Raw genomic sequence first — 16,588 nt, 5'->3', positions numbered from 1 at the left:
AGTCTGCCAGGCTCGGGGATCGTCTTGGTTGCTGTTCTCTGTACCCTCTCAAATTTTTTACATGTCTCTTTTTATGTGTGGACCAAACTACTGCCGCGTGTTCCATCCTGGGGTGGATCAGAGCTTCTGTCAACTTCCTCATCATCTCTTCGCCCATGTTGTGAAAAGTCACTCTTGTGTATGTCAACATTTTGTCTCTCTCGACAGTCTTGTGTGTGTTTTTTGAGTGACAAATTATCTTGCACCGGCACCCTCAGGCCCCTTCCAGCTTTTGTGATTTGTTCATTGATCCATTTTCAGTATTTTGCAATGAATTTCACTTCCCCCACCCACCCCAGTCGGGCCCAACTCTTAAAACTAAGTCTAGAAAATCCTGCAGCATTTCGCAATCCTCTTTAGCATCTGTTTTCCTTGTGGTCTTTACATCATCTTCAGACAAGCTTGTGTAATTGCAGCTCCCCTTCAGGCCCCTGTTTGCTCCAGCTTAGTTGCTTATGTAGTATGTACCCTGTTGAAGGCTTTCTCAAGGTCTAAGGTCCGCTTTCACAGTCGTTTTGTTTGTTTTGATCGTTACCAATGACGGCGATCGGCACTGTTGCATTTCCACGTAAAACTGGGCGATGGGGGAGTGGCGGCTGCGGGGTTAGCCTAGCCCCGCACCTTACCACACACTCTCAATACCTCTCGCTTCCCCTGCAGCCGCCACTACCCCATCGGCCAGTTTCACGTGGAAAACTATAGCGTCGATCCCCGCCATTGGTAACAATCAAAACAAAGTGACTGAAAGCGGCCCTAAGTACACACAACTCACCCAGCTGTTCCTCCCTTCAGACACACCAGTCACCCTTGTGTAGAAGCTCAACACATTAATGCTGCATGACTTCCCACTCCTGAATCCAAGTTGTCGTTCACTCACCTGTCTCTGTCACACCTGTCTTCCAGATATCCTGTGTATCCATCTTTCTATAGTTTCTCACACAGTTTAGCAGCCACACTAGTCAGTAACACTGGCCTGTAGTTAACCCCTTAATGACGTTGTTGACGCTGTTATCATAAAGGTCTATCAGACGTAGGCAATGAGCATAACGCCAGAGATGGAGCATGAGAAGCTATCTGGAATTTGAAGGGCGCGCGCAACTGTCTCGGTTGATGCTAAGTGACTAACTGGCACCTCTTGTCCCTTACACCTCTCCATGCTAAAAACAGTCTACAGTTCCTGCCTAGGCATCATGGCGTCTGCAGAGCGATTATGTTCCCTCAGCCGATCTGTTTGGGCGGTCTTCCTTTAGTTTCTGCTCGTCGTGTGTGTGCTGAGCGTAGTCTTGACGCCTCCACTGATATACCTGGTGTTCTTGATGAACCAATACCTTGTTCACAGGAGTGGGAAGTGAAGTTGGATTTTTGGGGGAATCACGGAATCCAGCCATACGGTCTGTCCAAATAATAATCTGATTTCACAGTTGACTTATGCAGATGATTTTCTACAAGTTTTATTTATTGAGTTTCACCACAAATTTGGCTCTCTGTAAGCAGTAAATTTCTGGGTCAAAGATTATAAACTATATTTTTCTGACTCCATCATGATAAAATAAGCAACTTTTCTTCAATAGATTTTCCTCTACGTCGCACCAGTAAAAAGTTGGAATTTTTTAGGAATCATGGAATTCTAGCCAAATGCGACAAACTAGAAAGAAACGGATTTCACAGCAGGGCGCACCAGAAAACTTTCTATAAAACATCTTGTATGATTTTTTCTCAGTTTCAAAGTGTATGTTCCGCTGACTTTTGCGTTATGGGGGATCTTCCGAGGAAAACTTTTGCGGTTAAATGGGGTTAAGGGATCTTCGGCCCTCCACTCCAGGACACTTTCCCTGAATCTCATCTGCCAGTTGTTCTCCGCATCCCAGAAGTATCCAAGTAGAGTTCCCGTCCTGCTTCTAGGCCTCCCAACATCCTGAGCCTCTAGTAGTTGATGCACTTCCCACACCTCCACTTTTATGTCTGTCCGCACTGCATTTTTGGTCCATCCTCCACTCCCTCCGTCCCTCCTAACAGTCATTTCTGGCCCCCCCCACCCTCCTTCCCTCCCTCCCAACAAAGTCATTCCTGGCCCCTCCCACCTTCCTTCCCTCCCTCCCTCCCAACAAAGTCATTTCTGGCCCCTCCCAACAAAGTCATTCCTGGCCCCTCCCACCCTCCCACCCTCCTTCCCTCCCTCCCAACAAAGTCATTTCTGGCCCCTCCTGCCCTCCTTCCCTCCCTCTCTCCCTCCCAACAAAGTCATTTCTGGCCCCTCCCACCTTCCTTCCCTCCCTCCGTCCCTCCCAACACAGTCACAGTCACTCTCCTTAGTCTGTTCTGATTGGGTGTGTTCACTGTTCCAGCCTGCATTGCCCCATCTTTCTAAGTCTGTCCTTCTACTTTCAGTCTGTGTATTGCGTCCTGGTGTTGCTGTGTACCACTGGCTGACCTATGGAGCAGTTTTGGTTCCTTCTAAAACTTGTCAGTTGCTCCTCTTGCAAAATTTCCTCCCTTCTGCGGATACTCAGATATCTTACTTTTCTTCTGTTGTTGCCACTCTTCCTCCAGTTGACCTTTGAATGTGTGTGTGTGTGTGTGTGTGTGTGTGTGTGTGTCTTTACCTAGTTGTGACATACGAGAAAAGAGCTACATTCGCGCTGTCCCGTCTCCATATCCTCTCTTATCCAACTGTTCCTTAAAATCATGAATGTTTCTTGCACAAACCACCACCTCCTCCAGTCCATTCCACAGCTCAATGCTTCTGTTTGGGAAGCTTTTTCACATCTCGCCTACACGTGGTCGCCCTCAACTTCTTTCCATGTCCTCTCGTTTCTCTCTCGCTCCACACACACAGGTCCTCTCTGTCCAGATTCTCCACCCCGCTCGCCACCCTGCACACCACTTTCAGGTCTCCCCTTTCTCTTCTTCTCTCCAGGGTTGTGAGCCCCATGCTATTGAGTCTCCCCTCGTAAGTCCGATCCCTAAGTTCCGGTACCATCTTAGCTGCCGCTCTCTGTACTCTTTCCAGCTTTCTTATGTTCTTCTTTTCGTGAGGAGACCAGACCACTGCTGCATACTCCAGCCTTGGCCTTATCATTGTAACTATTATTTTCTTCATCATCTCCTCGTCCAAATACACAAATGAGTTGTATATATGTGTGTGTGTGTGTGTGTGTGTGTGTGTGTGTGTGTGTGTGTGTGTGTGTGTGTCAATTTCCACCTATTTATCTATATACTGTAACTATAAGTGTGTGCATATGAGACCATTTTAACAACACCCACTACCACCACCACCAACAACAACAACAACAACACCACCACCACCACCACCACCACTGAACCCAACCCTTCACCACCCTCTCCCCCCCTTCCTATTTCACCACCACTACCACCCCCACCCCACCCCTCAAACCCAACCCTCTACCCCCCCTCTCTCTCTCCCTCCCCTCGGCACAGACAAGGACTGGCGGGGAATATCGCGCGAGGAGGTTGGTCTCTGCATCGTCCGGGTCATCGAGGAGACGGCCGTGTGCGCCCTTGATGCCGCGCGCTCCGATGGCTTCACGCTGCTCCACCTCGCCGCCCAGCAAGGCTACCCCAATATGATGCACCGACTCCTGTCCCTCAAGGTAGGTACTATGGGGTGGACTGCGAAGGTTTATTTTTATTTTTTTATGTATTTATTTTTTTACGGCAAGGGAGACAACTCAAGGGCAAGTAAACAAAGAAATGAAAATAAAGCCCGCCAGGTGCTTATCCATCAGTGGTTTGGGGTGTGGTTGTGGTCATTAGGTGTGTGTGTGTGTGTGTGTAGGGTTGTAGAATGAATTGTAGCTATATGTGTACCTGTATGTGTGTGTGTGTGTGAGGTTATAGAATGTGTTTTAACTATATATGTACGTATGTATGTATGTGCGTGCTTATTTATATATGTATCTATCAGCTCATGTATACATTTAACTAACCCCAATCCTCACACACACACACACGCACACACGCACAGGTTTCCCCAGACGTACGCAACAACCAGGGCGAGACACCACTCTTCGTCGCCATCGGAAACAACCAGCTGGCGTGCGTACAACAGTTGATCAACGCCGGGACTCGCCTCAGCATAGTTGACAAGCGTGGCGGCTCGGCGCTCCACATGGCGGCCAAGAACGGCAACGTGACGGTCATCGACATGCTCCTCACCACGTCGGAACTCGAGGCGGAGCGTAACGTCGATATCAACCAGTGTGACAAGATTGGTTACACGCCGATTTATTACGCCATCAATGCTAGCAGGTGTGTGTGTGTGTGTGTGTGTGTGTGTGTGTGTGTGTGTGTGTGTGTGTGTGTGTGTGTGTGTACAGTCGCCCCTCAAATAGTTCAGTCTCGGTTTTATACGGATTGTCATAAAAGACCTTTTAGGATTTTAAAATTTCCTGCTCGCTGTGAAATTTAAAAATCCTAAAAAAATCTTCTTAGAAAATCCACATAAAACCAAAACCGAACTATTGGAAACTGTACTATTTGAGGGGCGACTGTATTTACCTTGTTGTATTTACCTAGTTGTAGTTTTACAGGGCCTCGTGTGTTCCCGTCTCCATATCTACATTATCCAACTTTCCCTTAAAGCTTTGCACACTCCTCGCTGATACTGCATCCTCACTTAGTCTGTTCCAAGCCTCTATATTTCTTTGTGGGAAGCTGTATTTCTTTATGTCTCAAGCATCCACTTTTTCCTGTATTATAATTAAGTCAACCTAACATAACCTAACCTAACTTAACCATAGCCTAACCTAATCAAACCAAACCCAATCTAACTTAACCCAACATTTTTTCTTGAGTTCATGTCGTCATATTTTTCTATCATACTTTAGAGTTTCATCCACTTTTCCCTACCATAACCTAATTTAACTCAACCATCGCCTAACCTAATCAAACCAAGGCCAATCTAACTCAACCCAACATAACCTAGCCTAGCGTTCACAACCGAGGGAGCCCGGGTTCGATTCCCGGGCGGAGTGGAAAAATTTGGGCAGGTTTTCCGATACCGTACCCCCCTGTCCACCCAGCAGTGAATGGGTACCAGGTGTTAATCGGGGGTTGTGTCCCGTCTCCTTGGATCTGTTCCCTTCTATAATTCCTTCCCCTTCTGTCTCTCTCTCTGGCATATGACCACAGATGTTGCGCCGACTAAACAAAACTTTCCAACCCAACTCAAGCAAACATAACCCAATCTAACCGAGCCTAGAGTTGACATCACCTAACCTCACCCCATTCCTTCGGCAGATACGACATCGTGCAGCGGTTCCTGGAGTACAGCCTGGTGCGGAAGGTTCACTGCAAGGCGACCAAGAGCGAGACACTCCTGCAATTCTACACAGAGCGGAACAACCTCGGCCAGTACGATAACGCCGTCGTCCGTGTGCTGGAGTGCGAAAAGCTACTCCACAGCACAAAGCCGAGCGCAGAGATGTGCTTACGCGTCCAGCTGGGTACGACGGAAGCGAGCTCAAAGGCGAGGGCACAGCTGCAGGCCATGTACGAGTCGACACGCGCTCAAAGACACTGCTGGAATTTCTGGTTCTTTCTCTCGTGTTTTCTCCTCCCGTCGGTCTTTTACTACCTCGATGTCTACACTGATATCCTCCTGGCCGTTGAGTACCATCAGGACTACCTCAAGAGCATCAACGATTCCTCCGTCATGCCGAGGAATGCCACCACGACGGTTAATGCCACGTTCTCGGAGGAGCTGGTGGTTGAGGCGGAAGAGGTGTGTGTGCGCATGTGTGTGTGTGTGTGTGTGTCTTGATCCTCCACTGTCGTACATCAAGAAATCTCTCCACATTTTCATAGTTTTATCCACTTTTTCTTGCATCAAAATTAAGTCCGCTCTCAGTAACCTAATCAAATCTTGCCTATCCTAACCCAACCTGACATAACCCAACCGAACCTTGTCTATCCTAACCCAACCTAACATAACCCAACCGTAGACTAACCTAACCGAACCTCGTCTATCCTAACCCAACCTAACATAACCCTACTGTAGCCTAACCTAACATAACCCTACCGTAGCCTAACCCAACCAAACCTTGTCTATCCTAACCCAACCTAACATAACCCCACCATAGCCTAACCTAACCGAATCTCATCTCTTCTAACCCAACCTAACGCAGCCTTGACCTAACTAACCTACCCTTGGCCTTTTCCAGGAGGAGGAGGGGTTTCTGGACAACCTCACCGACAACCCCGACAAGATCAACTTCCTCCTCACCGTGTTCTTCATCCTCCTGCCAATCACCCTGCTCTCCACGTGGAATCTATACATCCACGTCACGCAGCAGGACATACTCCCCATCTTCAAGCTCCTGCCGTCGTTCCTGCGCGTCTCACTCTACACTTTCATCTTCCTGACGCCTCTCGCGCCCGTCATGGCCTACCTGGAGAACACGTACGCGCAGATGAAGCACATGAACGTCACCGCGCGCCAGATGCAGGAGTTTGGGGTGAGGCTTGCTTTGGGGTGTGTCGTGTTAGGGTTGGTGTGTCTTGGTTAGGTTAGGTTTGGGGTGTGTTGTGTTAGGGTTGGTGTGTCTTGGTTAGGTTAGGTTTGGGGTGTGTTGTGTTAGGGTTGGTGTGTCTTGGTTAGGTTAGGTTTGGGGTGTGTTGTGTTTGGGTTGGTGTGTGTTGGTTAGGTTAGGTTTGGGGTGTGTTGTGTTGGGGTTGGTGTGTGTTGGTTAGGTTAGGTTTGGGGTGTGTTGTGTTGGGGTGTGTTGTGTTGGTTAGGTTAGGTTTGGGGTGTGTTGTGTTTGGGTTGGTGTGTCTTGGTTAGGTTAGGTTTGGGGTGTGTTGTGTTAGGGTTGGTGTGTGTTGGTTAGGTTAGGTTTGGGGTGTGTTGTGTTTGGGTTGGTGTGTCTTGGTTAGGTTAGGTTTGGGGTGTGTTGTGTTAGGGTTGGTGTGTCTTGGTTAGGTTAGGTTTGGGGTGTGTTGTGTTTGGGTTGGTGTGTCTTGGTTAGGTTAGGTTTGGGGTGTGTTGTGTTAGGGTTGGTGTGTGTTGGTTAGGTTAGGTTTGGGGTGTGGTGTTAGGGTTGGTGTCTTGGTTAGGTTTGGGGTGTGTTGTGTTAGGGTTGGTGTGTGTTGGTTAGGTTAGGTTTGGGGTGTGTTGTGTTTGGGTTGGTGTGTCTTGGTTAGGTTAGGTTTGGGGTGTGTTGTGTTGGGGTTGGTGTGTCTTGGTTAGGTTAGGTTAGGTTTGGGGTGTGTTGTGTTGGGGTTGGTGTGTGTTGGTTAGGTTAGCTTTGGGGTGAGGTTTGCTTTGGGGTGTGTTGTGTTACTGTTAAGGTTGGTTTGGGTTGGTTAGGTTAGGTTTGGGATGAGGTTTGCTTTGGGGTGTGTTGTGTTAGGGGAGATAAAAGTAGATATGTTAAGGAAGAGGAGAAGGAGGAAGAAATGGTAAAGTAAGGAAGAAAAAAAAGCAGAAGAGGAGAAACATAAAAGGGGGAGAAGGAGGAGGAAGAAGATAAATAAAGAGAGAAGAGGAGGAGAAGGAAGAGGAGTAAAGAAGAAGGAGGAGGAGAAGGAGAAGGAGGAAGCACAAGAACACCATCACCCATCACCATCACCACCATCATTACGTAGCCAGACCAAAATAACATAACTCGCTGACGCTATTTTACGAACCGACCCCCTCTCTCTCTCTCTCTCTCCCCCACTCTATCGCTCTCGCTCTAACAGGTCGACACGAAGGACAGAACCCTCACTCTGTCCCCCGAGCAGCCCCCCACGAACTCGCCAAAGCCACGGTCCAAGGTACTGATATTTGGCCAACCGAAGGGACGCCGTAAGCTTTGGGAGAAGAGCGTAATAGAGGAAGGGCAATTACGTCATAAGGAAGATTTAATTGTTTGTTTGTTTGTTTGTTTTTTTCCTTGTCGTTCTCCCCGCGCATGTTTGTTTTTAATTTGTTTCGGTTTTGGCTTCGTAAGAGAGAGAGAATGGTTGGACGTGTTTGAAGATGCGACAATACTTTTTTTTCATGCGGTTCGGTAGTGCTGTGAATGTTGTTGTTGTTGCTTTTGGATGTTTTTTTTTTTTGCTATTTCTGCATCTCTCTCTCTCTCTCTCTCTCTCTCTCTCTCTCTCTCTCTCTCTCTCTCTCTCTCTCTCTCTCTCTCTCTCTCTATCCATTATCTCTGTCTTTACTAATTGTCTATCTATCTATCTATCTATCTGTCTATTTATCTATTACTAATTATTGATCTCTCTGTGTCTTTCTGTCTATCTATCTATCTATCTATCTGTCTATTTATCTATTACTAATTATTAATCTATCTGTGTCTTTCTGTCTGTTTATCTATATATCTATCTGTCTGTCGGTCTTTCTCTGTCTGTATCTGTCTATCTGTCTGACATTTTTTATATCTATCTATTTGTACAGTTATATTTATATCAATCTGCATGTCTATTATTTTTCTCCTCGAAGACACAACATTTTACGTAGAATCTGCACACACACTGTCAGCTTCCGACTCGACAGACACTGAACCCTCGACTCTGCATCAACCCCCCCACCCCACCCCACCCCTCACTAGTCCATTGAGTCAAGAGGAAACAGTGCGTAGGTGAACCCTCGACTCTGCATCAACGCCACCCCCCCTCACTAGTCCATTGAGTCGAGAGGAAACAGTGCATAGGTGCCGTCGTCCGCACGTATGACGCTCCTTACGTAAGCGCCGCACAAGCATGTCTCCGTTGTTTTTCTTCCGCCACGTTTTTTTGGGGGGGCGGCGAACTTGTAACATTTTTTTTCCCGCTCGTAATTTGGTTCCGTTTACGCTCGGCGGTGGGTCGGGAACGTTTCGTAGTAGCCGTGACATCTCCTGGTGGCATGCAGGTTAATGGTGTTTCGTTTGCCTTGAATGTACACGCACGCCTCAACTCTTTTTTATTTTATTTTATTTTTTTTATTTATTATTATTTTTTTATTTCATCATCATCCCAGAGTCGGGTGCGAGGCATGGGCGCTGTGTACGAACTTTCTCAGTTATTTCCGTCATTTACACCTTTCTCTGTTGCTCTCATTCTCTGCACCTTTGCCTCAAGTTCACCTCTTCACCATACTCTCTCCCTCCTGATCCTCTTCCCTTAAGCGACATGCCCAGAGCCCGCCCACCTCCGCACCCTCGTCTCAGCCCTTCGCTTCGCACCCAGTCATCAAAACTGCCCTCCACCATTGCATATGTCATGTATTGCACTGAGAATGGTTAGGCATGCATGTATGAATGTATGCATGTATGTTTTATTATGACGGCAATGGTAGTGGTGTTAAATATGCGATGCTATTGTTATCATTAATATTATTGTCATTGGTATATCTTGCTATAAAGTCGTCATCATTCTCCTTCCATATTGTCATTCATACGCTCCTCATTAGCTTATTCCTTGCCTGATACCCCGTCCTCTCCTACCCCAGTTCTGTCATTCCTTCATATCTCTCTCACTCTCTCGCTCTCTCGCTCTCTCTCTCCTTCACGGGATCACCCTTACTCATATGCTCTATTAGCTCATTCCCTCCCTTACACTCCATCCTTACACACCCCAGACCTGTCATTCCTCACTTCATCTGCGTGCGTTTCCCCCCTCGCCATTCTCCGCACCCCCATCTCAAATCCACCTTAATCTTCATCTCCCTCTTGATTTTGCTTCTCTCCTGTTCTGCACCTTCTCCACGAACCTCCTTAGTCCTATTCCTTGCTCCGTAAATTACAGTCCTGCATGTGTTCTCTCTCGCTCTCATTCTCCGCACCTCTGTCTCAAACCACCTCTCCCTCTCAATCTTTCTTCCTTCCTTTTCCGCACCTTCTCCATAGACCTCCTTTGCACCTGTTCCTCATTCCTGTACCCTGTTCCTCAAGTGACTATTTTACATGTGTTTCCCCTCTCTCTCATTCTCCGCACCTATGTCTCAAGTCCACCTCTCCCTCCTGATCTTGAGTTCCCTCCTAATTGACACCTCTATAAACCTTCCTTGCATCTGCTCCTTATTCCTATCCCCTGTTCCTTAAGTGACTATTCTACATGTGTTTCCCCTCTCTCTCATTCTCCGCACCTATGTCTCAAGTCCACCTCTCCTGTTCCCTGTTCCTTAAGTGACTTCTCTGCATCTGTTCTCTCACTCTCATTCTCCGCACCTCCATCTCAAGTCCACCTCTCCACCATACTCCCTTGACCTTGAGTTCGTCCTATTCCGCACCTCCTCCATGAACCTCCCTAGTCCTATTCCTTGTTCCGTAAATGACAGTCCTGTATGTGTCCCCTCTCGCTCTCATTCTCTGCACCAAGTCCACCTCTCCACCATACTCCATCTCCCTCCGTTTCCGCACCTCCACAAGCCTCCTCTCCGCAGCTGGACTCCAAGGCAGCCACCAACTTCTACCCTCACGGCGGCGGAGCGTACAAGACCTATCGCCACCACCTGAGGGATATGGAGATCCGGAAGTACTACGACCTCAAGCACGTGGCCCAGATGCGCGTGGCCATAACCAACGTGATGGAGGCCACACTGGAGTCGGCCTTCCAGCTCATTCTCCAGCTGTACATCGTGGGAACGCACTACACGGAGCTGGACCAGGTGGGCGTGTGTGTGTGTGTGTGTGTGTTTTTATATATACAGCTAAGGAGACAGTTCAAGGGCGTAAAGAAAAATATATATAAAAAAAAAGCCCGCTACTTACTGCTCCTGAATAGAGGTCAAAGGAGTGTTCAAAACGAGAGGTCAATTTTGGGAGGAGAGGTGTGTTTGTTTGGGTGAGAGAGGGAGGTATATGTCAGTGTGGTGTGTGGAAGGGAGTTTTATTATTATGTGTGTGTGTGTGTGTGTGTGTGTTTTTTATTATTATTGTGTGTGTGTGTGGATTTTGTTGGTGTTGTGTGTGTGTGTGTGGGGTGGTGTGTTTTGTGAGGGTGTGTGTGTGTGTGTGTGTGTGTGTGTGTGTGTGTGTGTGGGTGTGTGTGTGTGTGTGTTGGGGGGAGGTGTGGGGTATGTGTAGGGGGGAGAGGGTGTGTGGGGGGGGAGAGGGAGAATGAGTTTTTTTTTTTGTTTTTTTTTTTTTTTGTGTGTGTGTGTGTGTGTGTGTGTGTGTGTGTGTGTGTGTGTGCGTGTGTGTGTGTGTTGGAATAGCCTTCTTTCCCTTCCTTCCTTCCTTTCTTCCTTTATTTTCCTGCATGTTTTTCTCATTCTACAAGCTTTCCTTTTCCTTCCCTCCTTCCCTCCCTCCCTTCCTCCATAGCCTTCTTTCCCTCCCTTCCTTCCTTCCTTCCTTTCTTCCTTTCTTTTTCTGTATGTTTTTCTCATTTTACAAGCTCTCCCTTCCCTTCCCTCCCTCCCTCCATAGCCTCCTTTCCCTTCCTTCCTTCCTATCCTTCTATCCTACAAAAACTAACCCAGTCCTCCCTCCCGTCCCTCACTCTCCCCGCAGGTTAAGGACGTCACGCTGGGCTCCATCCTGTCGCTTTCGCCGCTGGGTCAAAACACGCAGCTCTCCAAACAGGTGTTCTCCGTGCTCATCTCGCTGGTCTCCCTCACCTGGTCGTTCACATCCTACCACCGTTTCTCCAAGCTCGGGGGACTCACCATACTAAACGCACTGCCCCTCCTGTTTGCCATATTCTTTCAGGTGGGTGGGTGTGGGGGAAGGGGGTCAGTGATTGTGTGTGTTTGTGTGTGTTTTTAATATTCTTTCAGATGTGTGGGTGTGGGTGTTTGTGGGTGGGTGTGGGGGAAAGGGGTCAGTGGTTGTGTGTTTGTGTGTTTGTTGTATCTGTTTTGTTTGTTTTCTTCTTTGTCATGTGTTTGTGTGTGTTTGTTTTGTTTATTTTGTTCTTCATGTGTGTGTGTGTGTGTGTGTGTTTACCTAGTTGTGACGTACAGGAAAAGAGATATGCTCGCGCTGTCCCGTCTTCATATCCGCTCTTATCCAACTTTTCCTTACAATCATGAATGTTCCTTGCACAAACCACCTCCTCCTCCAGTCCATTCCACAGCTCAATGCAACGTGTGTGTGTGTGTGTGTGTGTCTCCATTTGCTCTTTATTTTCTTCTTTGTTTTAATGGTTTTCTCTCTTTTTCTCCTTCCTCATCTTCATCTTCTCTTGTCGTCAACTCAGACATGAAAAACCTGTAATATACTGTTCATACCTGCAGAATAACCACTTACATAATGAGTTTTTTCTTCTTCTTCCTCATCTTCACCTTCTTTCTTCTCTTGTCGTCAACTCAGACTTGAAAAACCTATAATATACTGTTTATACCTGCAGAATAATTACTTACATAATGAGGGTTGAACTTATAATAAAAATAGCCTCTTCATGCCCAAATATATACAAATCAAGTTATATGGACATGTCTTTAATATTATCTCACATTTCTACGATAATCTGTGTTGAATTGTTTGTGTATTGGCATTAAAAAATAACTCGGTCAAATAAAAATAGCCTCTTCATGCCCAAATATATACCAATCAAGTTGTATGGACATGTCTTTCATATTATCTCACATTTCTATGATAATCTGTGTTGAATTGTTTGTGTATTGGAATTAAAAAATAACTCGGTCCAATAAAAATAGCCTCTTCATGCCCAAATGTATACAAATCAATTTATATGGACATGTCTTTAATATTATCTCTCATTGCTATGATAATCTGTGTTGAATTATTTGTGTATTGCCATCTAAGGGTTAAAGAGGGGATCAGTCAGGTTCTAATGAGTGTTTTTTTAGGGTTATGCTACAGAAGAAGGGTCAAACTACCACCAGGGTCATAGAACTAGTACTCCTGGAAATGCCCCAAACTCGTACGAAAGCCTGAAGTTGGGCGACGAAATGTTTTAAAATGTGACCCTATATGTCCATCACACACACACACACACACACACACACACACACACAGCTTCTCATGTGCGTATTTGTACCTACAGGTGGTGTCCCGGGCCATTGCGTGCACGGTGTTTACGCTGGCGCACACGTGGAAGGTCTTCGTGGTGTTGGGTGTTCACTTCGTGGTGGTGCTGGGGTTCAAACTCAAGCTGGAGGAGAGGTGAGTGTGGAGGAGGAGAGATGAGTGTAGAGGAAGAGGAAGAGGAGGAGGAGGAGAGAAAGAAGAGAAGGGGGTGATTGCAGAGAAGGAGAAATGACTGCAGAGGAAGAGGAGTAAATATCTCGTAACCTAACCTAACCTAACCTAACCTAACCTTACCTAACCTAACCTAACCTTACCTAACCTAACCTAACCTAACCTAACCTTACCTAACCTAACCTTACCTAACCTAACCTTACCTAACCTAACCTAACCTAACCTAACCTAACCTTACCTTACCTAACCTAACCTAACCTTACCTAACCTTACCTAACCTAACCTCCCCTTCCTCCCCCAGTTCGGTGTTGCCCGGCCGCACTTCCTTCTACTGCTGCCAGTGCTTCTTTTTGTACCTGCGCCCCTACTTCTATGTCTTCCTCGGCACCATCGCCTCAACCCTCGTCTACTTCCGCCTCGAGCGCCCATCCGCCGTCAAGAAGCAGCTCTCGCGACGACACTCCACGGTTGTCATTCAGGTGTGTTGGGGGGGAGGGGGGAGGGAAGTTAAGGGTAATGGAGGATTTGGGAGTGGCAAGTAAACCCCTTTAACTAGTCTCCCTTTCTTCCGAACACCTCAACAAGTCCCCACTGCACCCTAACACCACTTCTAATACCCCCCTTACACCCCAACCAGTCCCCATTACACCCTAAACCAATCACCACTACACCCTAACACCACTGAACTAATACCCTCAACACCCCAGCCAGTTCCTCTTACACCCCTTTCCCGGACGGAGTGGAAAAATTTGGGCGGCTTTTCCGATACCCTACGCCCCTGTCCACCCAGCAGTGAATGGGTACCAGGTATTAATCGGGGGTTGTGTCCCGTCTCCTGGGGTCTGTTCTCTTCTATAATTCCTTCCCCTTCTGTCCCTCTCCGGCATATGACCACAGGTGTTGCGTCGACTGAACGAAACTTTCCAAACTTCTCCTCTTATACCCCAACACCACTTCTAATCCCCCCATCCCCTTACATCCTAACACCACCTCGTAACTCCCTCAGGTGCTGTTCCTGGTGCTGGCCTTCATTGAGAACCTGGTGCTGCTGGCGCTGGGGGTATGCGGGCTGGATAAGGACAAGTACGATGACACTTTTATCATCATCTGCTCCGTGCTTTGTGCCATCAGCTACCTCACCGGCGTCATACTCCATGCGGTGTACTACAGGTGGGTGTGTGGGAATGGGAAGGGGAGGGGGTGGTGCGTTATCCTCCATGTGGTATACTAAAGGTGTGTTGGGGGTGTTGAGAGGTGGAGGTGGAGGAGGGAGAGTGTGTTTAGGCATGGGTGATGGGGGTGTGAAGGCGGAGGATGTGTGGGTGGGGGCGATGGGTGTGGAGAAGGAGAAGGGGTGTGTGGGTGGGGGTGATGGGTGTGGAGGAGGAGGAAGGGGTGTGTGCATAGGGGTGAATGGTATGAGGGGGAAATGGGAAGGAGTGAGGGGGTGTGTGGAGATGGTTAGATTAGGTTAGGCTGGACAGGATAGGATTGATGCTGGAAAATGGTTAGCAGAATGGTTACTAGTGGGTCAGGGTATGGTTCAGCTTGTGGGGTATGAACTAGGTTAATCTATAGACTGGTGAAGTATTCGGGAGATGGTTACCGAGTCCCGACATGGGTTAAAACTTGGGAGAACTTGTAAACTGGTGAGGTGTCAGTGATATGGGTACTGGGGCAGACATGGGGTGTAGGGTATGGACTCAAGAGAGCTTGTAGACTGGTGGTATGTGTGGTGTGGTTTGGTGGTGGTGAAACAGTCACTCAAGCAACCACTACTTGAGACTAGTGTTGTTGTTTTTCTCTTTAACCCGAGAACGTCGGCAGACCCTTTTTAGGGCTTTCACGAGTCACGGCTGTGGTACGGTAGACCCTAGAAAGGGCTCGCCATAAAACACCTAATTCGAGCTAATTGTAGGTGGTGGTGGCATAGCGCAACCCACCATGAATGCCCTGGGTCAGTGTGGTGGGTGAGTGATCTTGAGGTGGGCTTTTTTGTCATAGGTGGTGCTGTAAGGTCAAGGCATACTGAATTAGCTCTCAATACAGTAATCACTTGTCAAATTCTCTATAGTAGACAACAAGTGACTCTCGGCTAGTTGCCACGTGTCACGAGACTGTTTATTTTGTGACAAACACCACCCAAAAAGAATGGAGTTTGAGTAAAAGTAAATATTCTTAACGGCTTTATGGTTATGAGAGGAGTACTCTGATGTACATTCCATGCTCTTTTCTTGGTCTCAAAATGCAGTGTAATTTTGTCGTTTCTCAGCCACTTCTCAGCTTTCCCATAGCCGAAGCCCACAGGTTAATCTCCTTCTGAAAATATGGATTCCCAGGGTTTTCAGACCACCCCCAAAACCCTCACTATTGCATGGAGAATCAAAGGTCCAGGATTTTTATGCATGTTTGTTGAAGATAGGAGTGAAATAACCATTGAGGTGTATAGTGTAAAAGGAACGATCTGCCATTTTTGTTATAGTTTTGAGTAGATCATGTTTTAACCTAGTAGCAGCGACGGGCCAAATTTGTGGCTTTACCATGTAAGCAAGAAAAATGAAAAAAAATCACCCCTCACACAATCCATTTCATAATATATATCAAAGCATTTGTGATCAGATTATGTATCATCTATTTTTGGGGGGTTTATATCATGGCACAAATTTGGCCCGTCACTGCTACATGGTAAAGCCACAAATTTGGCCCGTCACTGCTACACGGTAAAGCCACAAATTTGGCCCGTTGCTGCTACACGGTAAAGCCACAAATTTGGCCCATCACTGCTACATGGTAAAGCCACAAATTTGGCCCGTCACTGCTACACGGTAAAGCCACAAATTTGGCCCGTCACTGCTACACGGTAAAGCCACAAATTTGGCCCATCACTGCTACACGGTAAAGCCACAAATTTGGCCCGTCACTGCTACCGGGTTAAGGTCACTTTCTCCCTAACTTGCTTCACCAGACAATGCAGTAAGAATTCAGGAACCATATGCCACCAGAAACAGAATTCCACCTTTAGTAATTGGTTAGGTCGCCCCTTATACACTCGGCACCTCAATTTGACTATACTAATAAAACTAAGTGACTGACGTGACAACCTAACCACCAACTCATCAAATGCCTTCTTTACACTCTTTCCATGTACACACCTGACTGGATGCATCTACCCGCCTACCCACCTGTGTCTGCGTTTGTGCCTGTGTGTGTACGTCCCTGTGCGTACATACCTCTACCCACTCACCCACCCACCTACCCACTGAACCATCTCCGCGCACGTCACCGACTCTGGGGTATGTATACAAACACTAAAAATGAACTCGCTGGAAAAACGTCAACGAACGCAGCTGCTTCGGGCATCCCTGGGTGGACATCAACGGCCCATCAGTGCACCGGGACCCTGACGAAGGCACGCTGGTCCTCTCGTACTACCAGCAGGGGAAGGTCTCAAA

The 16,588-nt window shown here is 47.4% G+C and overlaps 1 protein-coding gene and 1 long non-coding RNA gene across 16 annotated transcripts in view; both read left to right on the top strand.

Annotated features, from left to right (window-relative positions):
* The window catches only part of LOC127006221 (uncharacterized), a 45,310-nt gene that overhangs the window by 26,653 nt on the left and 2,069 nt on the right, over positions 1–16,588 (top strand). For 10 of the 12 annotated variants that reach the window (XR_007759285.1, XR_007759284.1, XR_007759281.1 and 7 more), the window contains 11 exons: positions 3,478–3,650; positions 4,025–4,308; positions 5,299–5,782; positions 6,222–6,515; positions 7,741–7,908; positions 10,412–10,636; positions 11,484–11,681; positions 12,982–13,100; positions 13,438–13,615; positions 14,143–14,306; positions 16,484–16,588. The exon at positions 16,484–16,588 is cut by the window's right edge. Coding sequence is in view for 6 of the 12 variants with exons in the window: in XM_050875827.1 (XP_050731784.1) it covers positions 3,478–3,650; positions 4,025–4,308; positions 5,299–5,782; positions 6,222–6,515; positions 7,741–7,908; positions 10,412–10,636; positions 11,484–11,681; positions 12,982–13,100; positions 13,438–13,615; positions 14,143–14,306; positions 16,484–16,588 (2,392 nt within the window). In the remaining 6 variants the exon portion in view is untranslated. The remainder of the gene's footprint in view (positions 1–3,477; positions 3,651–4,024; positions 4,309–5,298; positions 5,783–6,221; positions 6,516–7,740; positions 7,909–10,411; positions 10,637–11,483; positions 11,682–12,981; positions 13,101–13,437; positions 13,616–14,142; positions 14,307–16,483) is intronic. The other 2 variants (XM_050875830.1, XM_050875832.1) reach the window with 2 other exon arrangements.
* On the top strand, positions 6,528–7,733 carry LOC127006224 (uncharacterized). Of its 4 annotated transcripts, XR_007759290.1 has the most exons (4): positions 6,528–6,755; positions 6,847–7,076; positions 7,114–7,159; positions 7,303–7,733. It is a non-coding gene; the product is annotated as an uncharacterized LOC127006224 (long non-coding RNA). The 4 variants fall into 4 exon arrangements; XR_007759289.1 differs by lacking the exon at positions 7,114–7,159; XR_007759287.1 differs by having other exon boundaries at positions 7,114–7,733.

This window comes from Eriocheir sinensis, chromosome 32, assembly GCF_024679095.1.
Source record: "Eriocheir sinensis breed Jianghai 21 chromosome 32, ASM2467909v1, whole genome shotgun sequence".
Classification (NCBI taxonomy): Eukaryota; Metazoa; Arthropoda; class Malacostraca; order Decapoda; family Varunidae; genus Eriocheir; species Eriocheir sinensis.
Note: the sequence above shows the minus strand (reverse complement) of the source record. Positions and strands in the feature narration are given on the sequence as shown.